This window comes from Zingiber officinale, chromosome 8B, assembly GCF_018446385.1.
Source record: "Zingiber officinale cultivar Zhangliang chromosome 8B, Zo_v1.1, whole genome shotgun sequence".
Taxonomy (NCBI): Eukaryota; Viridiplantae; Streptophyta; class Magnoliopsida; order Zingiberales; family Zingiberaceae; genus Zingiber; species Zingiber officinale.
In genome coordinates, this window is record NC_056001.1 from 10632738 (window position 1) to 10651891 (window position 19154).

At 36.9% G+C, this 19154-nt stretch overlaps 2 protein-coding genes and 1 pseudogene across 4 annotated transcripts; all 3 read left to right on the plus strand.

Moving 5' to 3' along the window:
• Window positions 1–299: 299 nt before the first annotated feature.
• On the plus strand, window positions 300–4226 carry LOC122017307 (protein NRT1/ PTR FAMILY 5.2-like). 3 transcript variants are annotated; one of them, XM_042574883.1, is made up of 4 exons: window positions 300–575; window positions 751–960; window positions 1064–1281; window positions 2722–4226. In XM_042574883.1, exons 2-4 carry the CDS (start codon window positions 828–830, stop codon window positions 4150–4152), a joined length of 1782 nt encoding a protein of 593 aa, XP_042430817.1. In that variant the 5' UTR covers window positions 300–575; window positions 751–827; the 3' UTR covers window positions 4153–4226. The 3 variants fall into 3 exon arrangements, with proteins under 3 accessions (XP_042430817.1, XP_042430818.1, XP_042430819.1); XM_042574884.1 differs by having other exon boundaries at window positions 776–960; XM_042574885.1 differs by lacking the exon at window positions 300–575 and having other exon boundaries at window positions 614–956.
• Window positions 4227–4323: 97 nt separating this feature from the next.
• On the plus strand, window positions 4324–13586 carry LOC122017310 (annotated as a pseudogene).
• A 793-nt stretch (window positions 13587–14379) lies between these two features.
• On the plus strand, window positions 14380–16843 carry LOC122016729 (NAC domain-containing protein 43-like). Its single transcript, XM_042574117.1, has 3 exons — window positions 14380–15723; window positions 15859–16121; window positions 16219–16843. The coding sequence occupies exons 1-3, from the start codon at window positions 15552–15554 to the stop codon at window positions 16744–16746; spliced, it is 963 nt and encodes a 320-aa protein (XP_042430051.1). The 5' UTR covers window positions 14380–15551; the 3' UTR covers window positions 16747–16843.
• Window positions 16844–19154: the final 2311 nt, after the last annotated feature.

Sequence of the window (19154 nt, forward strand, 5' to 3'; positions counted from 1 at the left end):
AAAATGAATGGTGTGAGATGATTGCTTTTGCTTTATTATATTCGTTATTCCATTGAAGAAAGCAGGAGCATATGACCACAACTGTGATTAGTGCTATTCCATAGTTGACTGAAGGCAACGTTTCAGCAGCAGATCAACAGATGATGTGGGGTTACAGCTCATCCATTATACTTGCAATTAGCTATCGCCAGTGTAAGTCAATTTACTTTACTCATCTTGTAATTGAGTGGTGCCACTAACTTCGTCTCACGTGCATACATATATTATCATTGGTCCCCTTTGCCATTTTTTCCAATAGCGTGCAGGGTGTTGAGCTTGTCAACCCCTGATTAAGCTTAGCTATAGCTTAATATCCATATTCAGGTCTATAAATAATAAAGCAGGAAGCTAACAGCACTATACAGCATATTGACCATGTCCTACTTATTCGAGGTTAACAACAGGGTTTTTCATCACCAACCAAAAGTATCAGCAGAGAAGGATTACGCTCAGGATGGCTCAGTGGACCTCCAAGGCAACCCTAAATATCTTGCGATCCAAGAAGGGACGATCGTTTGCTTGTTATTTTATTACAGGTAACATTTTATATATCTTCATATGTATCACTTTCTGTGAAGTGGTGCCATCTTGTCTAGTCCCTTGTTTTTGAGTGGTGCCATCGACTGTACCCACCGTGCATTTACATTATATTGATCATCTCTGCCAATGTTTTCAATAGCCCATTAGCTATGACTTAGTATCCATATCCAGGATCTATAAATAATGAAGCCTGTAGGTAACAACATTGTACAACATATCGACCGTAGTCAAATCATTGGAGGTCACCAATGGCGGGCTTATCATCATCACCAAAAGTACCAGCAGACAAGGATTACGCTCAGGATGGCTCTGTTGACCTCAAAGGCAACCCTGTTCTACGATCCGAGAAAGGAGGATGGTTTGCTTGTTATTTTATTGTAGGTACGTTTATACTTAACATTTTTATATTGCATATGCTGCTTCACATCGATAGCTTTTTTTTTCATTTCTGAAACAGACGAGCCTTAATTTAAAATCTGTGCAGTTTATGAATTTTTTGAGAGGATGGCATACTACGGGATAGCATCGAACTTAGTTCTATACTTGACGAGGGAGCTGCACCAAGGCACCGTGGCTTCTGCGAACAATGTGACTTATTGGGTCGGGACTACGTTCTTAATGCCTGTTCTTGGTGCCTTTGTGGCAGACGTATATCTTGGGCGATACTGGACCTATCTCATCTCCGCCGCACTTTATTTTACGGTAATAATTAATCTATCTTCACTTATATAGACAATCGCCATAATATAAGATAGATTCTTTCGTGTTTCAATTGTATTATCGAGAGATTTAATTTCCATCTAAATATAAATGGATATCGTACTTGCCCTTCTTAATTAATTTCCATTTGCTAGACCTAGAGCATCCACGGTAAAAAAATGTATCTCTTAAATATCTATGATCCCACTTTCACGCCATTCAAATATTCGACTTTTTAACTTATTTTAAATTTTATAATTAAATATTTAACCTTGATGCAGTCGTTTTTTTTTATTTTTTAAATAAAATTTTCCGGACATAAAATTGTGCTGGTTGAATTTAGGGAAAATTTACATGTAGTCTCCGTTAACAAACATAACTTTGCATGGAGTCCCTACTTTCCAAATTCTTTGTTTTCACTTTCTAATCAAACATATTTACCTAATTACCCATGATATTTTTAGGTATAAAAACTTCAAAAATCAGTATAATTCATCTTAAATTCAGTACATTAAATTTAGAATCTAGTATATTTTTTATCAAATTGAGTACAATTCTTTTTTCATCTTAATTGGATGGAAAATATATTAGATTTTCTTTAAATGATACTCAATTGGATGAAAAATATATTTAAATGATAAATAGTGCTGAATTTAGGAGGAATTATATTAAGAAAAAAGTTGTGCTCAATTTAATAGAAAATATACTCGATTCTAGTTTAAAATGCTGAATTTAATAGGAATTATACTCGTTTTTAGACTATTTGTATCTAAAAAAATATGAGTTAATTTTGATAGAAAATATACATGATTTTCTTTAAATGATACTCAATTGGATGAAAATATATTAAATTTTGTTTAAATGGTACTGAATTTAGGAGAAATTATATTAAGCAGGGAAAAAATCATGCTCAATTTAATAGAAAATATACTTGATTCTAATGTAACATACTGAATTTAACAGGAATTATACTCGTTTTTAGATTTTTTATACCTAAAAAATATGAGAGATAATTTTGATAAAAAATATACTCGATTCTAGTATAAAATGCTGACTTTTAAGAAGAATTATACTCATTCTTGGACTTTTTATATCTAAAAAATCTGAGGGCAATTAGATCATGATATTTACATGAGGAGAGTTGAAGCAAAGGAAACTTTACATTTAGGGAGTGAAAATAAAATTTTTTTGGATAGAGGGACTACATGCAAAATTAAGAATGAGATTAAAGATTTTTCTCCACTTTACTGTTAATTATTTATAATGACCTTCAAATTAACTAAGAGCAGGAGGGATAAAAATTAATCCCTTACTTTATTATAATAAACTTATCGTGAAATTCTATCTCTTTCACTCAGATCCATGGCCGGTAGTTTAGAGATTTTCTTATCATTATTATTTACAGAGGTGTTTGAATACTCACCAAAGTTAATTAACACGTAGGGGATGTGTCTCGTGACGGTGGCAGTTTCTGTCCGGTCTCTAAGGCCACCACCCTGCAACGTTCATGGCAATGAAGCCACTGCCGAGTGCAAGCCAACCTCCACATTGCAGCTGGCCGTATTCTTCTCCGCCCTCTACATTATTGCATTCGGCTCCGGTGGAACCAAGCCCAACGTCGCTACCATCGGCGCCGACCAATTCGACGACTTCGACCCCAGAGAACGAGCTCACAAGATCTCCTTCTTCAACTGGTGGTTCCTGAGCACCTTCCTCGGCTCCCTCTTCGCCCACGTCTTCCTGGTTTTCATCCAAGACAACGTCGGCTGGTCCGTCGGCTACGGCATCCCCACCGCCGGTCTCCTTCTCTCGATCTTAATCTTCCTCGCTGGCACCCCTTTCTACAGGCACAAGAAGGTCCACGGCAGTCCGCTCACTCAAATGGCCCGAGTCCTCGTGGCCGCCACCAGAAAATGGAGCGTGACTGTCCCTGAGAATTTGGTCCAACTCCATGAACTGAATCATCACAAGCTCAGAATCCTTCCCACGAATTCCTTGAGGTTTCTGAACAAAGCCGCTGTAAAAGTTGTTGGTCAGATGAGGACGCCATGGATGCTCTGCACGGTTACCGAAGTGGAGGAGACCAAACAGATGCTGCGCCTGCTTCCCATATGGATTGCTTCCCTCATTCCGTCCTCCATTGCGGCTCAAACGCACACTCTCTTCGTCAAGCAATGCACCACCCTCGATCGCCACATCGGCAAACACTTCCAAATCCCTCCGGCCAGCTTCGCCACGTCCGTGACAATAGCCATGATTGTGACCACTTTCCTCTACGACCGCTACTTCGTCAAGATCATGAAAAAGTACACTGCGAATCCGCGAGGGATCACCCTGCTGCAGAGGATCGGCTTCGGATTCTTCCTCCATATCGTCGCGATGCTAGTCGCGTCGCTCACCGAGAACCGGCGACTGCGGGTTGCGAGGGATCTAGGCCTGGTGCAGAGCGGGAAGGAAGTAATCCCCCGCACCATTTTCATCCTGCTTCCGCAGTTTGCGCTCGTGGGAGTAGCTGATTCCTTCACGATCGTTGGAATGATGGATCTCTGTTACAGCCAAGCTCCTGAGAGCATGAAGAGCCTCGGCACCTCCTACTCCTTGACTTCATATGGAATTGGGAATTTTCTCAGCAGTGTTCTGCTCTCCTCTGTCTCTAATATCACCGTGAAATTCGGCGCTCGAAAGGGATGGATTTTGAACAATCTTAATGCTTCGCACCTGGATTACTACTATGCGTTACTGCTACTTCTCAGTTTCTTCAACTTCCTCTTCTTCCTCTGCGTCAGTAAGCTGTATGTCTACAAGGCTGAGGTTTTTGACCAAGTAGTTGAGGAGGATTGCTCAGCTTATGCGGATAAAGTTATTGGTGCTTGAATCAGATCATATGCGAGTGCTATGTAATTACAGATTTCTGGAATAAGAAAAATGCTCTTTTGATTTTCTGCCAATTATTTTAAACTATAGAGGCATTTTGTAAAATGTACGTGATGATTTTTTTTTTTTTTAGAATTTATAACATTATTACAATCTCGCCCTTTTCCGCCTTCCAGTGTTTCGCTTCGTTCTCTGCAAAGGCCACCAACGGCGGGGTAGGTAAAGAGGGTGCGCAGAAAAATAGCGAGAAAAAAAGCAGCAGCGATGGAAAAGGAGGATCTGACGGAGCAGCAAGTGGTGTCGATGAAGGAGGCGTTCAATCTGTTGGACGCGGACCACGACGGCCGGATCGCAGCGTCGGAGCTGGCCATTTTGATGCGCTCCCTGGGCGGCAACCCCACGCAGGCCCCGCTCAAGGACATCGCCGCCACCGAGGGCCTCACCGCCCCCACCGAATTACCCCGGTTCCTCTAACTGATGCAAAAATACCTCCGCCCCGAGCCATTCGACGGCCAACTGCGCGACGCTTTCCGCGTCCTTGACAAAGGTTCCACCGGCTAGGTCGCCGTATCGGATCTCCACCATGTCCTCACTAGCATCGGCTAGAAGCTAGATCCCAACGAGTTTGATGAGTGGATCCGAGAGGTCGAGGTCGGCTCCGCCGGCATCATATGCTACGAAGACATCATCCTCCGAATGGTCGCTAAATGATCCCTCTGTCTGTGTCGGCGTTTGAACGAGGTGATTCCTGGATCTTCTTTCGGGCATTTCTTCTGTTTATTATTGATTGATTGATTTATTCATTCATTTTTCATGATCAATTCGTCTTGGTTGGGATTTGGCCTTTTTTCAGCATGTTTATTTATTCTCTCTGAGATCCGTATTTGTATCCTAGACAAACCTCAATTGTCTTTCGTTAGCGTTTCAATTGTTAGATGATTACAATCTGGCTTGCACTTTTTTAAAGTGTCATAAAGGAATGATTTTCCTACAGTTTCATTAACAGATGTTTGGAATAGAGTGTTAGGGTTTTCAAGATAACCGAGTTTAGTTTGACGTTTCAGGAAGGTAGTCCGTGATTTGCATCAATGTTTCTACTTGATTGCACCATTGTGTTTCTAACAATTAGGACAATGGTTTTGCAACTTAGAAAGATGGGTTTGTGTATGAATTGCTTGTTTTGACACAACGCATTCATTTTTTCTCCGTTTTAATAAGGTTTTGTGATCATGTGATGAATTATTAGGCTTATCTCCAATGCTAATACATATCTCAATTTTTGAAGATACCAACCTTTTACATTTTAGAATTTATTTGTGCTACATTCACTGGTATATAATCTAATATGTAGGATCTTCAGTATCATAAGAACTATGTTACATGTTTAGTTTAAAGATATAAGAAGGACAAGAGACAAACAGGGACGGATCCATGAATTAGAGTTAGGGGGGGGGGGGCTTTGAAGCCTTAAACTTAATGTAATAAATTATATAGATATATAATAAAAAAAAGTTATTACATTATACTGTTCAACAAAGTTGTGCCTTACGAGATTTTGAAACATAAAATTCATCTATAATAGAACCGATATCTATATCCTTAGCTAAATCTCATTCAATATAGAGTGTCAAACAATCTTCAAGAAAATCATCCTCCATGTTATTGCAAAGTACCGTCTTCACATGCTTCATTACTGAAAAGGCTCGCTTAGTAGTGGTAGTAGAAACAGATAACATCAAAACGAGATGAATCAATCTAGTCAACATAATGTAAACCTTTGACTCAGTCAATTGCTGACACAATTCAACAAGTGTAGAAACCTTCAAATTTTGCATCACATCAAGTTTATAATGTACCAATTCATATTCTAAAGTAATGATGTCTTGATTTGTGAAATCTTTAGGATAAAACTTCTTTGCAAGTTTGCAAATATCATCACTGTTAATTGAGTCAAATGGATTTTTAAGATCTAAAGCCGTACTAAGAGAAAGAAGTCCCACTGATGACTCATTGAACTGAGTATTTAACTCCATCAGGATAAAATCTATTGCTACATTAAAAATATCAAAGTGGTAATGATGCTCAACTGTAATTTACTGACGAGAATGACTGATCTTATATAGGCAATTAAGGTCAGGCACATCAATATCATTTCTCGAACAAAAAACTCACTTCATGAAAAAATTCTTCCCACCCGCATTCTCTAAGTTCTTGAACGATGATTTTAGTAGTAGAGACAAATGTAATAGAAGTCAAAATGTCTTGAGATTTTCTTTGAAGAATTAGAGTATTTGTTGTTCTCATAATTTTATGCATTAAGTGCAAAATGAACACAAATTCAAAGCTTGCCATGTTTATATAAATTCCCTGAACTTCAGCCTCAGCTCTTCCATTTGGAGAATAATCACTAAGAACTTCAAAAACTTTGCAAGTTGCATCGTACTTACCAATCAGGCTTTTTACTAAGTCATAGTGAGAACTCCAATGAATGGCTCCTGCTTGCGGCAAATTACCAATCTGATTGGCCCCACTTCTATAATCAAGTTTTCCAATTGCCAATGTTCGATTTCATTTCTTTGTGCAGTATGTAACTCAGCAATGCACTTAATAGAAGAAGTAACAATATTAACAATATTGTCCAAATAAGGAAAGAATTCTCAAGTAACACTGACATCCTTAGCAGCAGAAACCAATGTTAGTTGTAGTCGATGAGCAATACAGTAGACATAGTATGCATAAAGACCATCTTTGAGACATAATGCCGGGAGTCCATTCCACGCGCCACGCATATTGTTAGCATTAGCATATCTTTGGCCTCTGATTTTCTTAACTTGTAGGTCATGATGAACAAAAACATTTGATATTTTTTTTCCAGATTTAATGAGGTATTATCACTAACACTTTTGATGGCAAAAAATCTTTTTGTCAAAATCCCATGATTGTTCACAAACATCAAGATAATGATCATTTGCTCTCATTTAGATATATCTTGTATTTCATCAACAAGAATACAGAAGAATTTATCTCCAACTTCTTCTCAAACCATCTGTCGTATTCTATTGGCCATAATATGTAAAATATCTTTCTAAATTTCTGGAGCGATATATTGGGTATTTTTTTGAAGCATTCTCAAGTACAATTTTATCAATTTCCGTACTCATTTTTGCAAAAGCCTTCACCAATTTAGGAAAATTCCCATGATTAGATGAATAGAGAGATTCATCATTACCTCTAAAGGCACAACCTTGAAGTGCTAGCCATCGAATAGTGACAATTGAGGTCCTCAAATGCAAAGGATTTTTCTCCTTTTCCTCTTTAGCTTGAACATGTATCACATTATCAATATGCCGACATAAAATTTTCAGCCCTTCTCTCACACATAGTATGAGGTGAAGAAGCTGCAAAACCAATATGGGCAAGAAATGCACATGTTTTTCCTTGGTTTACCCTTTTCCATTTATCAAATCCTTCATTGACTAGTGCTGAGATATTAGATGAATTAATATAATTCAGAAAAAGAAAACAATAAAAATAATACGCCTTGTTTGTTGAAGGCAAATACTCCAACTAATGAAATTTCTGAAATCGACGATTTTGACTTCCAAATTTTGTAGTCGGATACTCCAACATATCTGATTGATAATGCCTCATCCTTAGATATGAACGCCTTATCTTATCTCGTATATTAACATAATATTCATATATTTGTTTTCTTTTTCCCGGATCTCGTTCAATACAAGCAGAGGATGATTGATGGTCTTCACTAGGAGAAGAAATTAAAGGAATTTGGACACTAGGAATGAAAAGACTTTCACTAGATTGATTTTCCATTGTAGTAGGAATTGAAGTGCTTTCACTAGTTTCACGATTTCTCTTTTTAAAGAAAGATGATATTAATGTCTTTCCTTTCTTTATAGCAGATTGATGTTCCATCTTGAAATAATTCAAATTAAATCCCTAAATAAATAAACAAGTAATAGTTCACTAATGGCTCAAAGTACAATGAATTAGGTAGGGAAATAGCTTGAGATAAAATGTAAATTATTATCTTATTCTAAAATAATATGCTAAAAGCTAAAGCCAATTGAAAAATATTGATAAAATCAAATCGTCAAATAGTGTTATTGTAAAATGATTTTATGTAAAATAATGAGTAATGACAATCCATAAAAAAACAAATTATAAATCAACACGGCAACGTCATTTCACTTTCACCAATAATGTGATTTATGAAGCTGGCTTTGACAAAATGCCAAAACCAACACGACAACGTGACCAACGCCATCACGCCAATACGCAATGCTTTGGTAGTGAAGCCGGCAAGCCACGACATGCTTTGGCTACTCAATGGTGGCCACGACAACGGAGTTAGGATGCGATTGCGAACATACAGTAGAAAGGAGAAGGAGAAAATAGTTAGGGATTTACCATTTAGGGTTACCTGTCCAAACTCCAGTTGTCTGTCCTCTAAGAGATATCAGATGCGCATATGCTGTGAGGGCCGGTGCGGCGGTGCCGATGCAGAGGAGTCACTCTGATGTCGGACGGTGTGCCTTTGCGGTGGCATCAGTGATCGAATGACACACACGTGTTGGAGATGGGAGCGAGTCGAAATTAGATATGTCATATTACACTTGTTTTTTTTTTGGGTTGGTAGGGCTGGGCTATAGCCCAGTATAACCCTTGAATAGATCTGTTTCTGATGACAAATAAAAAGACCCATCTAGAGACCTCCTTGGAAAATTCATCAATGTACCCTACTTTAATTATGCTCGACAAGTTTTCATGTCATGCCTTGTATGAGCTAGGCTTGCCATGACATTAGCTTCGCTTTCTGTACATGAATTGTAATAATATTAGAGCAAAATATAGAAAAAAAACTAACTAAACTACATGCATACCTCTGAAGTAACTCTACTAATGTTATAGCACTAACCTAAAGGCCAAAGAAAAAAAGAGAGTGAGTACAAATTACAAAGTGGAGATAAGAAGACGTGCATGAAAATATAATCAAAGAGAGCAACATGATTTACAAATTATATTTCCATATCATTTGTCTTTTGATTCTGAAGCGGAGCCTTGACGCAACGGTAAAGTTGTTACTTTGTGATCAAAAGGTCACGGGTTCGAATCCTGAAAATAGCCTCTTGCAAAAAAGCAGGGTAAGACTGCGTACAATGAATCCTTCCTCGGGACCCCGCATAGCGGGAGCTTCGTGCACCGGACTGCCCTTTTTTATTCGTCTTTGATTCTCTTCTTAGTTGATTTTGTTAGTTATCCTTAATTTCTCATTTTTCAACATTACCCATATTATGGTCTTTTTTTATCCGACAACTCAATATACTTTATTAAGTTGGTGAATCACATATGTAATATATTCATCAAGGAGGTACCATATAAATAAAGATGAATGACCTGCAATCCACTTAATACGAACACATTATGTATAAATAAAAACATCGAGGTGAGCGACCTACAACCCACTCGAGAAGGATGTATTGTATAGGAGAGTGAACAACCTGCAATCTACTCATGACGACAATGTATCATATGTATGCACCTATACATACATAGATTGGGTGAATGACCAGCAATTCACCCGAAAGAGATGTATTGTATGTACATGGGGTGAACGACCTCGCAATCCACCCAATATGAAATACATGATCATATGAATGCACATATACAAACACATATATATAGGGTAAACGACCTGCAATCTATCCGAAAAGTGTCTCACATATAAAATATAGGATGAACGACCCACAATCCATCTCATGAGGTGCCTCACATAAAAATAGGGTGAACGACCTGCAATCCACCTTATGAGGAAAGAAAATCATATTAATTTGATCGAAGCCTATGAATGTGTGAAAAGACTCAAAAGTCCTCTTTGAGAACGGAGCCAACTGCTCTATACTACAAATAATCACACAACTCTTAATGAGGAAAGCCGAAGCTCAATAATGTAAGTAATACATTTATTATCTTAACAATTTAATGTCAAGGGTAATGCACTTCTTTCAAAACGTAAAGTCAAAAACTCTAAATATAAATATCATATCTATTATTTTGTTAATTAATATCAATGTTAGCGTAACTCCTTTTGGAGGGCAGTGCTAAACTTTATGATATAATTTGTTTATCATTTTATTAGTCAGGGACGAAGCCCACGAACACACAGAAAGATTCGAAGGTCATGTTTAAAACACGAAGCAAATGCTCTTTGTGTTGCAAGATACAGAGTGGATGTTTCTCACAAGTAGTATCTAGGTAAAAGGTGCCATCAAACTTTCTAGCACATGAGATGGATAGGAAAACACATCTCCGCAACATCGATACATGAAACACATCATGAACTCCTCTTGCTAGTGGACGTGGTAGAGCAAGCCTATAAGCCATCGGTCAAGAATCTGAAAGGGTCCAATACATCTAGGTACTAACTTTGCCCTTAACACCAAATCTCTTTACACCCTTAATAGGCGATACACGAAGAAATACGTGATCTCTTTGAAGAACTCTAGTTCTCTACGTCTCTTATTTGCATTGCTTTTCTAACTACTCTGAGTTGTCAACAACTAATTTGTCTAATCATCTTCACCATTTATGCATCCCTTTAATCGTACTTTTGCAAAAAGGTCTAAATTTTTTTAAAAAATTTCAAACGCACCCTTATTTTTTTAATTTTTTTAAAAGATATAACATTTCATGTCTGAAATAATCTAGAATCCTTATCTTTTTGGTCATGATTAACATCATAATAGGCAACTGTATGAAAATTTAATTGACTACTCGGTAAACAAGTAAAATGTGATATAGAGACACTGCACCTTCAAATTTGCTCTCTTCATGTTCTCATGAAGTTTAAAATTTTGGAAAGCAATTAAACTCTTCTGCAAAGTTTAAAATCTCATTCCAAATTGGAGTTTCGGCTCCTAGTCACAACAAAATTGCTTTATGTCAATGATGTCCATCAAGGAAGGGGAGGGGAAAGACAAGAAAGTGATGCAGGGCTAACGTAGGAGTACCCAATTTTCAACGAGTCAACTTTTTACTCATTTGCTCTCACGCGTGCAGAATTTAGAGATATATATTTGTTACGGGGAACCGTAACTACCAAGTTTCGTGCAAAAAAATACCATTTAGAACATTTTCGGAGGATCCAAACATCTTTTTTCTATTTTTAGTATTTTTTGTTTTTTATGGTATTTAGAGTATTTTTGGTATACGGGAATTTATGAGTTAGGGTTTTTCTATATAAGCGTTTGTTTAGTTGTTTGAGGGATTATCCTCTATTTTTAATAAAATTTTCTTTTTTTGGTAAAACCTAGAGAACGACGAGTTTCTCTTCATTTTCAATGGTTTCTCTTCTTGTCTTCTTCTCAATTCCGGATAATCACTATCCTGTCCGACCTCAAAGAGGGGGAGAAGGAAGAAGAAGGGGAGTAGCCATTTTTGATGTTAGAGAAACATGAGTTGCAACATGTCTCGAATCTCCCTAGCGAGTCAATGCTAGAGGAGGAAACTTAACTAGGTTTCAACATGGAGGAGGAGCCAACGTAGAGCTTCTTGTGATGAAGGATGAACAATACAGAGCTACTAGTGGCGAACAATTCACTTCTTCTCATGGAGGACATCAGCAAAAGATTGTGTAACACTGAAGACTGGGTTGAGTGATCCAGAGGCACAAAGCTTCTTGCTTAAGTCTTTGGCAAAAGATTGAGAAACTCAGAGCTTCTCGTAATGAAAGCAGCCATTAAGTTCCATTTGTATACGTGGGGTTTTAGTAAGCATCTTGCCTATTAATCAGCGGAAGGAATAGAAAAATTCACTCCTATTGGTTGACGTGGCTCAAGATTTTAATCAGTAGTCTTTTGTCATGCTAGTCTTTCACGGAGCGTACAAAAAACAAAACCTTTACAAGGAGAAATCTCATTTTCTAGCTAAATTCTCATGTTTATATAGCTGAAATTATGAATTTAATATAGTTGATGATACAATGTGTAATTAGTCTAAAGCTTGAGAATGGGAAGGGAATGAATGGTCAGATGCTCATGAAAATGCAGTCTTCGGATGCCCAATACCCCACTATTACTCTCTGCCAAAATAGTTGCATTGCACTCTTATGAACCACATGTAAATAGTTTTATAAAATATGGTGTCAGACATCTAGATCCAATTCATATTGGATATTGGTCTCCTAGTTCAAGTACCAATTTTTTTTTGTCTAAGTTTTATCCTGCAGATTCTCGTGAAAAAGTCAGCTGACCCCACTTAGTAGGACAAAGGGTTAGTTGTTGTATTGTGAAAACATTGTTTGCTATAGTTTTTAGTGGTTGTGTATGCATATCCAAAAGTAAGCTTAGTTGTTCGACCTGTCTCACATATCTAGGTTTTATCCTAACATCACTTTGTTTAGGAGTTCGTAGGAGTGTCTCTGCTGCATTGCAAGTTACTTCATAGGAGATGGTATACCATGGGTCTGAAGTTACATTGGCTCGACAGAACTTGGCATGAATATGATATTATCTAGAATAGGAAATTTTTCTTGGGATTATACTTAGCAAGAAGATCGACTATGATGCTATTCTCACCTAATTGCTTGCGTTTTAAGTTTCAATTTTTTTATGTTCATATGATTGGACTGTAAGATGCATCTCCAATTTGATTTATCACATATATTCCTGCTATTTGTTCTTTTCCTCTTGTCTTCACTGTTTTTCTCTCACTTTTTGTTTATATTTATTGTTTTTTAGAAAATAAAATTTAAAAGTAATTTTAAAAAAATTATTTGATGTGAATGATGCAGCAAATAATTTTTTCCCCAGTTTTAATGATTTTTTTAGTGTTCTAAAAAGTGAAAACTAAAAACAGAAATTTTTAATGGCTCTTCCATACAAGTAGGTCGTCCGCATAGTTTGGATACGTCAAATATTCATTTGCTTTTGTTATCTATGCTTGAATCTTGCTTTGTCATATATTAATGTCCAAATATCTGTTTAGCAAAAGGATTTTTTTCTTGATTGACTTGGTTCAGTAATAGGCTAATCGCATCTTAATTGTTAAATCTAGATATGTGACATTGTATCTTTTATTTACGTTTTTTTTTTCCCTTTTCAAGCTGTCTTAATGATTATATAAAACAGCTTCATCATTAAATTTACCCTCCATTTTTTTTTTCTTGTTTACATCCCATTTACAAGTGGAATGAAGTTGCTGAACCTTGCTATTTTTTTCACTACTGCAGATTTTTCTTGGGAGGCATAGAATTTCTGGAAAAACTACCGGTTATGGATGATGTTCCCATCAGGTTGGTTGATTAACTTCCGTATTTTATGATGTGGAACTTTTTAAGCAATAATTTCATTAACAATGGTCCAGTATTTGAAAGATTAAAATTTGTCGGGTTCTTTTTTCTTATAATTATGTACCATGCCTCGTTTTTTTTTTTTTTTTTTTTTTGTCTATGTCCCTTAGAAGGGGGTAATTTAGCCATAGTATGAACCATACTTCACAGAATTGTAATCTTATGTAAAATCGATTTAGGGTCAAGATTAAATCGATTGGAATTAGATTGTCGATCTTATCAAAAACTCTTGAAATTTTATAATATATGATTAATAATTAAAAAATCTAAAAAGATCATTTAGATATAAATAGATTAATAATTATATTTATATATATATACCCTCGACACATTATGATATTATTATATGTATAAATTTAAATTAACTAGTAATTTAATTTTTTTTCACAAGATGATTAAGTTTAAATGCCAATAAAGTAATTGACGTAGTAGGTATTGAAATCTTTGATTCGAACATGAATATCAAAAAATAATTTTCTAAATATCTATTAATACCACATAATATTAGGTAATATATATTTAAAAACTCATCATTTGAGAGAAAATAAATAACAAAATATTATTGCTAAAAAACTAACTAAAAATAACAAAATAAATGTTTAAATAGTTTCTAAATAGACATTTAAATAGTCTCATAACCCTAACTTAACTTTGCATTGACGAAAATAATCTAAATTATAAAATTATCTAAAAGATAATAAAAAAAATTAAAAATTTTTAGGTTTCCAAAAAAAACTTTAAATAATATTTTTTAGATCAAAAACTAGATGATTACGTGTTTCATTCAGTAATTAACTCTAGATCTCTGAATAGATTTTGATTTGATATATTATAAATTTTGTAGTTCAATTCGAGTCAAAAGTTATGATCTCTTAAAACTTCTACCGATCTTATCGATCCTGCTCATCCCGATTCTACTATAAAAAACGATCTATCTATGATCAATTTGGTGTTCCTGATTATAGAATCGATTTATCGGGGATGACGATTTTGCAAACATAGGCATGAGCGTAGTAGATCATCTAGAAACACGTTCTTGATTAAAAAAAATGACTTATGCCTTTGCTAACAATATTTTTGCCTCGTGCGTCTACCTCTACAAGCCGACCTGCCAAATAATTTTGGGACAAATTGGTTGGCACATGCAATCAATCAAACAAGAAAGTGTAATACTAGCCATAGCCATATACACACAGACTCGATGGCCGTGTACTTACGTGAAATAATCAAGTGTGTTTGTTATCACCTGATCTTGCCCCATATATCAACGCATACCAGTGGACACCCCGAAAGCGCTGTTCCTCCGAACTCCCCATCATCTCCTTGGTCTCTCTTTCTAGAACGCCTTTTCTCGTTTCTGTGGCTAGCTACTCTCCGGCTGCTGTCGTTGATTGCCATTGCCGTTCTTGTCGTAGTTGTTGCGGAAGTTGTTGTGGCACCGGAGCAGCTGTAGATGATTACGATGGGATCTTATTCTTCCTCATGCCCCTAATTATGCTGGTAGTTTCGTTTGTGCTTTTCGTGGAGATTATAAGGTCAGCTGTCATGCCTTTCAGATGTTGCCACACTTTCTTGAGCTTGCCCTGCTGCGCGCACTTGCACGTGCGCGATCGTTGTATGCACAGGTTGGGCAGGGGCGGTGGGTGGCTTGGCTTCTTCTTTGTAAACTAACCCCCACCTCCAACCACAAAGTAAACCAGCTATACTAGTGACCAAGACATGGAGTATTGCTAATTCATTGTGGCAAAAGGCGAATATGTTTGTATAGAGTCCCCGTCCCAAGATCAACACGGAGGAGGTAAATCACGGACGACTACTAGCCTTTGGAATAGTGACTAGCACATAAGGGAGGTATTTACCTCGACTTTGTCGAGATTCGAACCCCAGACCTCATTGTGACAACACCTCATGTGTTAGTCACTAGATCCATCCGAGAGGACGAGTATTGCTAATTCATGCTCATATATATGTATGCACTCTCCTGTGCAGCTGTGCTCCGCCAGTCCTAACAAAATTTAATTAGTTGCTGAAGATGAGCATCACAGTGAACGGGCAGTCGTGGGTGCCGCCGGGCTTCCGCTTCCATCCCACAGAGGAAGAGCTCCTGAATTACTACTTGAGAAAGAAGGTGGCGTGCGAGAAGATCGACCCCGATGTCATCTGCGACGTCGACCTCAACAAGCTCGAGCCATGGGACATTCAAGGTATATATATATATATATATATATATATATATATATATATATATATATATATATATATATATATATATATATATATAGATTGAGGCATCGTGCATCTAAAGCTTGATTAATTTGATGAATAAATGAACTTTTTAGAGGAATGCAAGATCGGAACAACGCCGCAGAACGACTGGTACTTCTTCAGCCACAAGGACAAGAAGTACCCGACCGGGACGCGAACCAACCGAGCCACGGCGGCCGGGTTTTGGAAGGCCACCGGCCGCGACAAGGTCATCTACGCGGGCGTCGGACAGATCGGGATGAGGAAGACGTTGGTGTTCTACAGAGGCCGCGCTCCCCGCGGCCAGAAGTCCGAATGGATCATGCATGAATACAGACTCGACGATGACTTAATCAACGTACGACGCCGTAAATACACAATTAGCTAGCATTTTACCAAAATTAATTAAGAGAATACAGAATTAATCTTGATGTCCTTGTTGATTAATTGATCAGGCGACTACTGGATTGGCTGGAGAAGTGTCGGCAAATCAAGAAGACTGTTGGGTAGTATGCAGGGTGTTCAAGAAGACGAACGTCGTCGCCAGCAGCAGCTGCCAGCAGAAGAGCTTCGACGTCGTGAACTGCGACGGCGGACTGCGCCGGATACTCCACTACATGGACAGGTCCTGCATGGAAGAGTCGACGTCGACGGCGAGCGAAGTCACGAAGCTTCCGGCCGCGCTGCAGAGTCCGACTCCCCTTCCGTGGCTGATACCCGACGACGACTGCGCCGGGCATGAAATAGTTCAAGCGGAGGAGCCTGCGGCCGGCATCAAAAGCTACGGCGGAGTCGCCGGCGGATCATGGTCCGCTCTCGACCGGTTTCTTTATACGTCGTCGGAGATGGATCACGCTAACCAAATCCCCTCATTTGAGGGCGCAGCGGGTTTGAGTGGAGTTCTGCGCTCGCCTCCTCCGAGCTTCTTCGCCGTGGACTACGACCAGCTTCACATTAATGGCGATGCGTCCCTTCAAAATTAAGCGATCGTAGCATCAATCGCTCGTCAGAGTCCGCATTTTGTTAGTTGGGCTGGCGTTACGTTGTTAGAGAGCTTTAATCGTACAGCGCTTGTTACCCACCGTTATATATATATATATAAATAAAGAATGCTGTTAGAAGAAGAAAATAAATCTCTAATATTTAAACTAGTAAGAAAAAAAATTGAAAAATACATTAAAAGTTTTGGAAGATAAAATCAAAATTTCACAAATCTTTGGTTAGATAATTAATGGAGTGCGGTGTGGATTCAATAATTTATTCCGTCCTTTAATGGTGTTGACGAAGATAAACATTAATATTTTTATCTTAAGTTGAAGCAAAATTAAGGTAAACAAGTTGATTGGTATTACGTTTGCTATGATGTCATGTGACTATAACGAAGTTGAAAGAATGGGAGGGACGTGGAATCGGTTTTGTCAATTTTTTTAATATTAAATAGAGCATTCATAATCCACTTTTATTATAATATTCACCATCTCATCAAAAAGTAAAAATTTATTATCACATATTCATTATAACAATATAAATTTTTTACTCACATACCTTTTAACATTAACACTTATTATTTATGGGTCTCACAGTCCATTCAATTATATTAAAATTATATCATATTAAATAAATATATTTTTAAAATATTTAAATTATTATTATTTTTTTAAACAATAATCTTACTTTTAAAAAATAATTTTAAAATCAAATTTTTATCGCTTAAAAAAAATGAGAGAGGGATGAACGACGTTCCCTCTGAACATCCCTCTCTTTCTCTCTCTCTTATGAGTCGGTATTGTAATTACTTATTCATAATGGAGAGGGGAATTAAATACGTATTATAATGTCCATTTAATATTTCATTGGGGGTGTCCTTAGTTGATTCAATCGATTTAGCATCAATTTGTGTGCTAGAGGTCGGTATTGAATTTAGACATCTAAATTTAATTTATTTTTTTTTAAATCAGCATCTCTTAAAAAAAAATACTATAATTCAGAGGAGTAAAATATAAATCCATTATAACTCAACCCTTAAATTTTAAATACATATAATATATACTCCATGAGAGAAGTCTGAAACTAGAGAGAAAATTTTATCGACTCAAATCCATTATAACTCAACTCCTAAATCCTAAATTTTAAACCATAAATACATATAATATATCTAAAAAGTAAACAAAAAATAAAAAATTATTCTCATTGAATAAGGGCGCTTGGATTTAACCTAGGGCATCTGGATTCCAGGTGCCCTGGATGCGGCAACGAACCCGTAATATATATATATATATTGAGCAAAAGGCGGGTCCCGCCGCCCAGCGGCCCCCTAGGCCTGGCCCCACAGGGATCCTAGGAGGAGGTAAATCAGCGGTGAATGCTGGCCCGGGTAAAGCGTGGTGTCTCCGGAATTTAACACAGCCGGCCCAGATTATTCATCCAGTGCGCGTCCGTGGACCTTCGACCCTACGACTCATTGTGCAAGGATGCCACGCCTTAACCGGTTGATCCAGCCCGCGGGGGCTATATATATATATATATATATATATATATATATATAGAGAGAGAGAGGAGAGAGAGAGAGGATATATCCATACTTATTATTTTTTAAAAAAAAAAAATCAATCCTGAACAAGCATATGTTTTAATTTTCTGGGTCCAAATTAAACAATCGCACAAGATCATTCACCAAAGTTTTCTAAACAGTTCGGTAAGTGTTGGATGGTACGTGACGTTCTTAAAAAAACTTAGAACTAAGATTTTATTTTAATGTAAAAAGGTAGAGGATTGAATGGTAAATGAGTTAAGTTTGTTTGACTTGATTTTTTTCAAATGAGTTGTGTTTGGTTCCAGACTTAAGTTTAAATGTTATCAAGTTTTTAATTCAAAATTATTTAATTATTTAAATTTTTTATTTTTAAATATTATTTTATTAATTATTAAATTTGATAATAGAAATTTATTTTATCATTCTATTTTTTTATTTATCATATTGATAAAAGTTTATTGATGAACATAATTTATAAATTTTATTAGTAAATATTCTTCATCAATTATTCATAATTTTTATTTATGAATATCAATTATTCATAATTCATTTCAAGTCATGGATGGCTCAGATTGTTGACACCGCTAACGGAGGATATGGCCTCAGCCTATTAGGTCGTTGGCTGGTCTAGGCAAGGGCGTTGTTACTGGGCAGCAATATCGGCCTGTTGGCCTAACAGAGAGCCAGAAGCCCAAAAATCTTCACCCAGCGAACTGCTGCTATGTTGCTTTTGTCTTTCATCTGATGCTCTAATATTAACCTTTTCTTTCATTGTGATTTAGGCAAGACATGGCCTCGCGGATGTAGCCGTATTATACTTCGCAGGACTTGTTATCAATGAGCTATGATTTGATTCCT

Bases quoted from the DNA above. Each gene is read 5' to 3' on its own strand.
- LOC122017307 (XM_042574883.1), top strand. From the start codon at position 828: ATGGCGGGCTTATCATCATCACCAAAAGTACCAGCAGACAAGGATTAC. The intron at 961-1,063 runs GTACGTTTATAC...AAATCTGTGCAG, and splicing joins TGCTTGTTATTTTATTGTAG to TTTATGAATTTTTTGAGAGG. The intron at 1,282-2,721 runs GTAATAATTAAT...ATTAACACGTAG, and splicing joins CCGCCGCACTTTATTTTACG to GGGATGTGTCTCGTGACGGT.
- LOC122016729 (XM_042574117.1), top strand. From the start codon at position 15,552: ATGAGCATCACAGTGAACGGGCAGTCGTGGGTGCCGCCGGGCTTCCGC. The intron at 15,724-15,858 runs GTATATATATAT...TGAACTTTTTAG, and splicing joins CGAGCCATGGGACATTCAAG to AGGAATGCAAGATCGGAACA. The intron at 16,122-16,218 runs GTACGACGCCGT...TTAATTGATCAG, and splicing joins TCGACGATGACTTAATCAAC to GCGACTACTGGATTGGCTGG.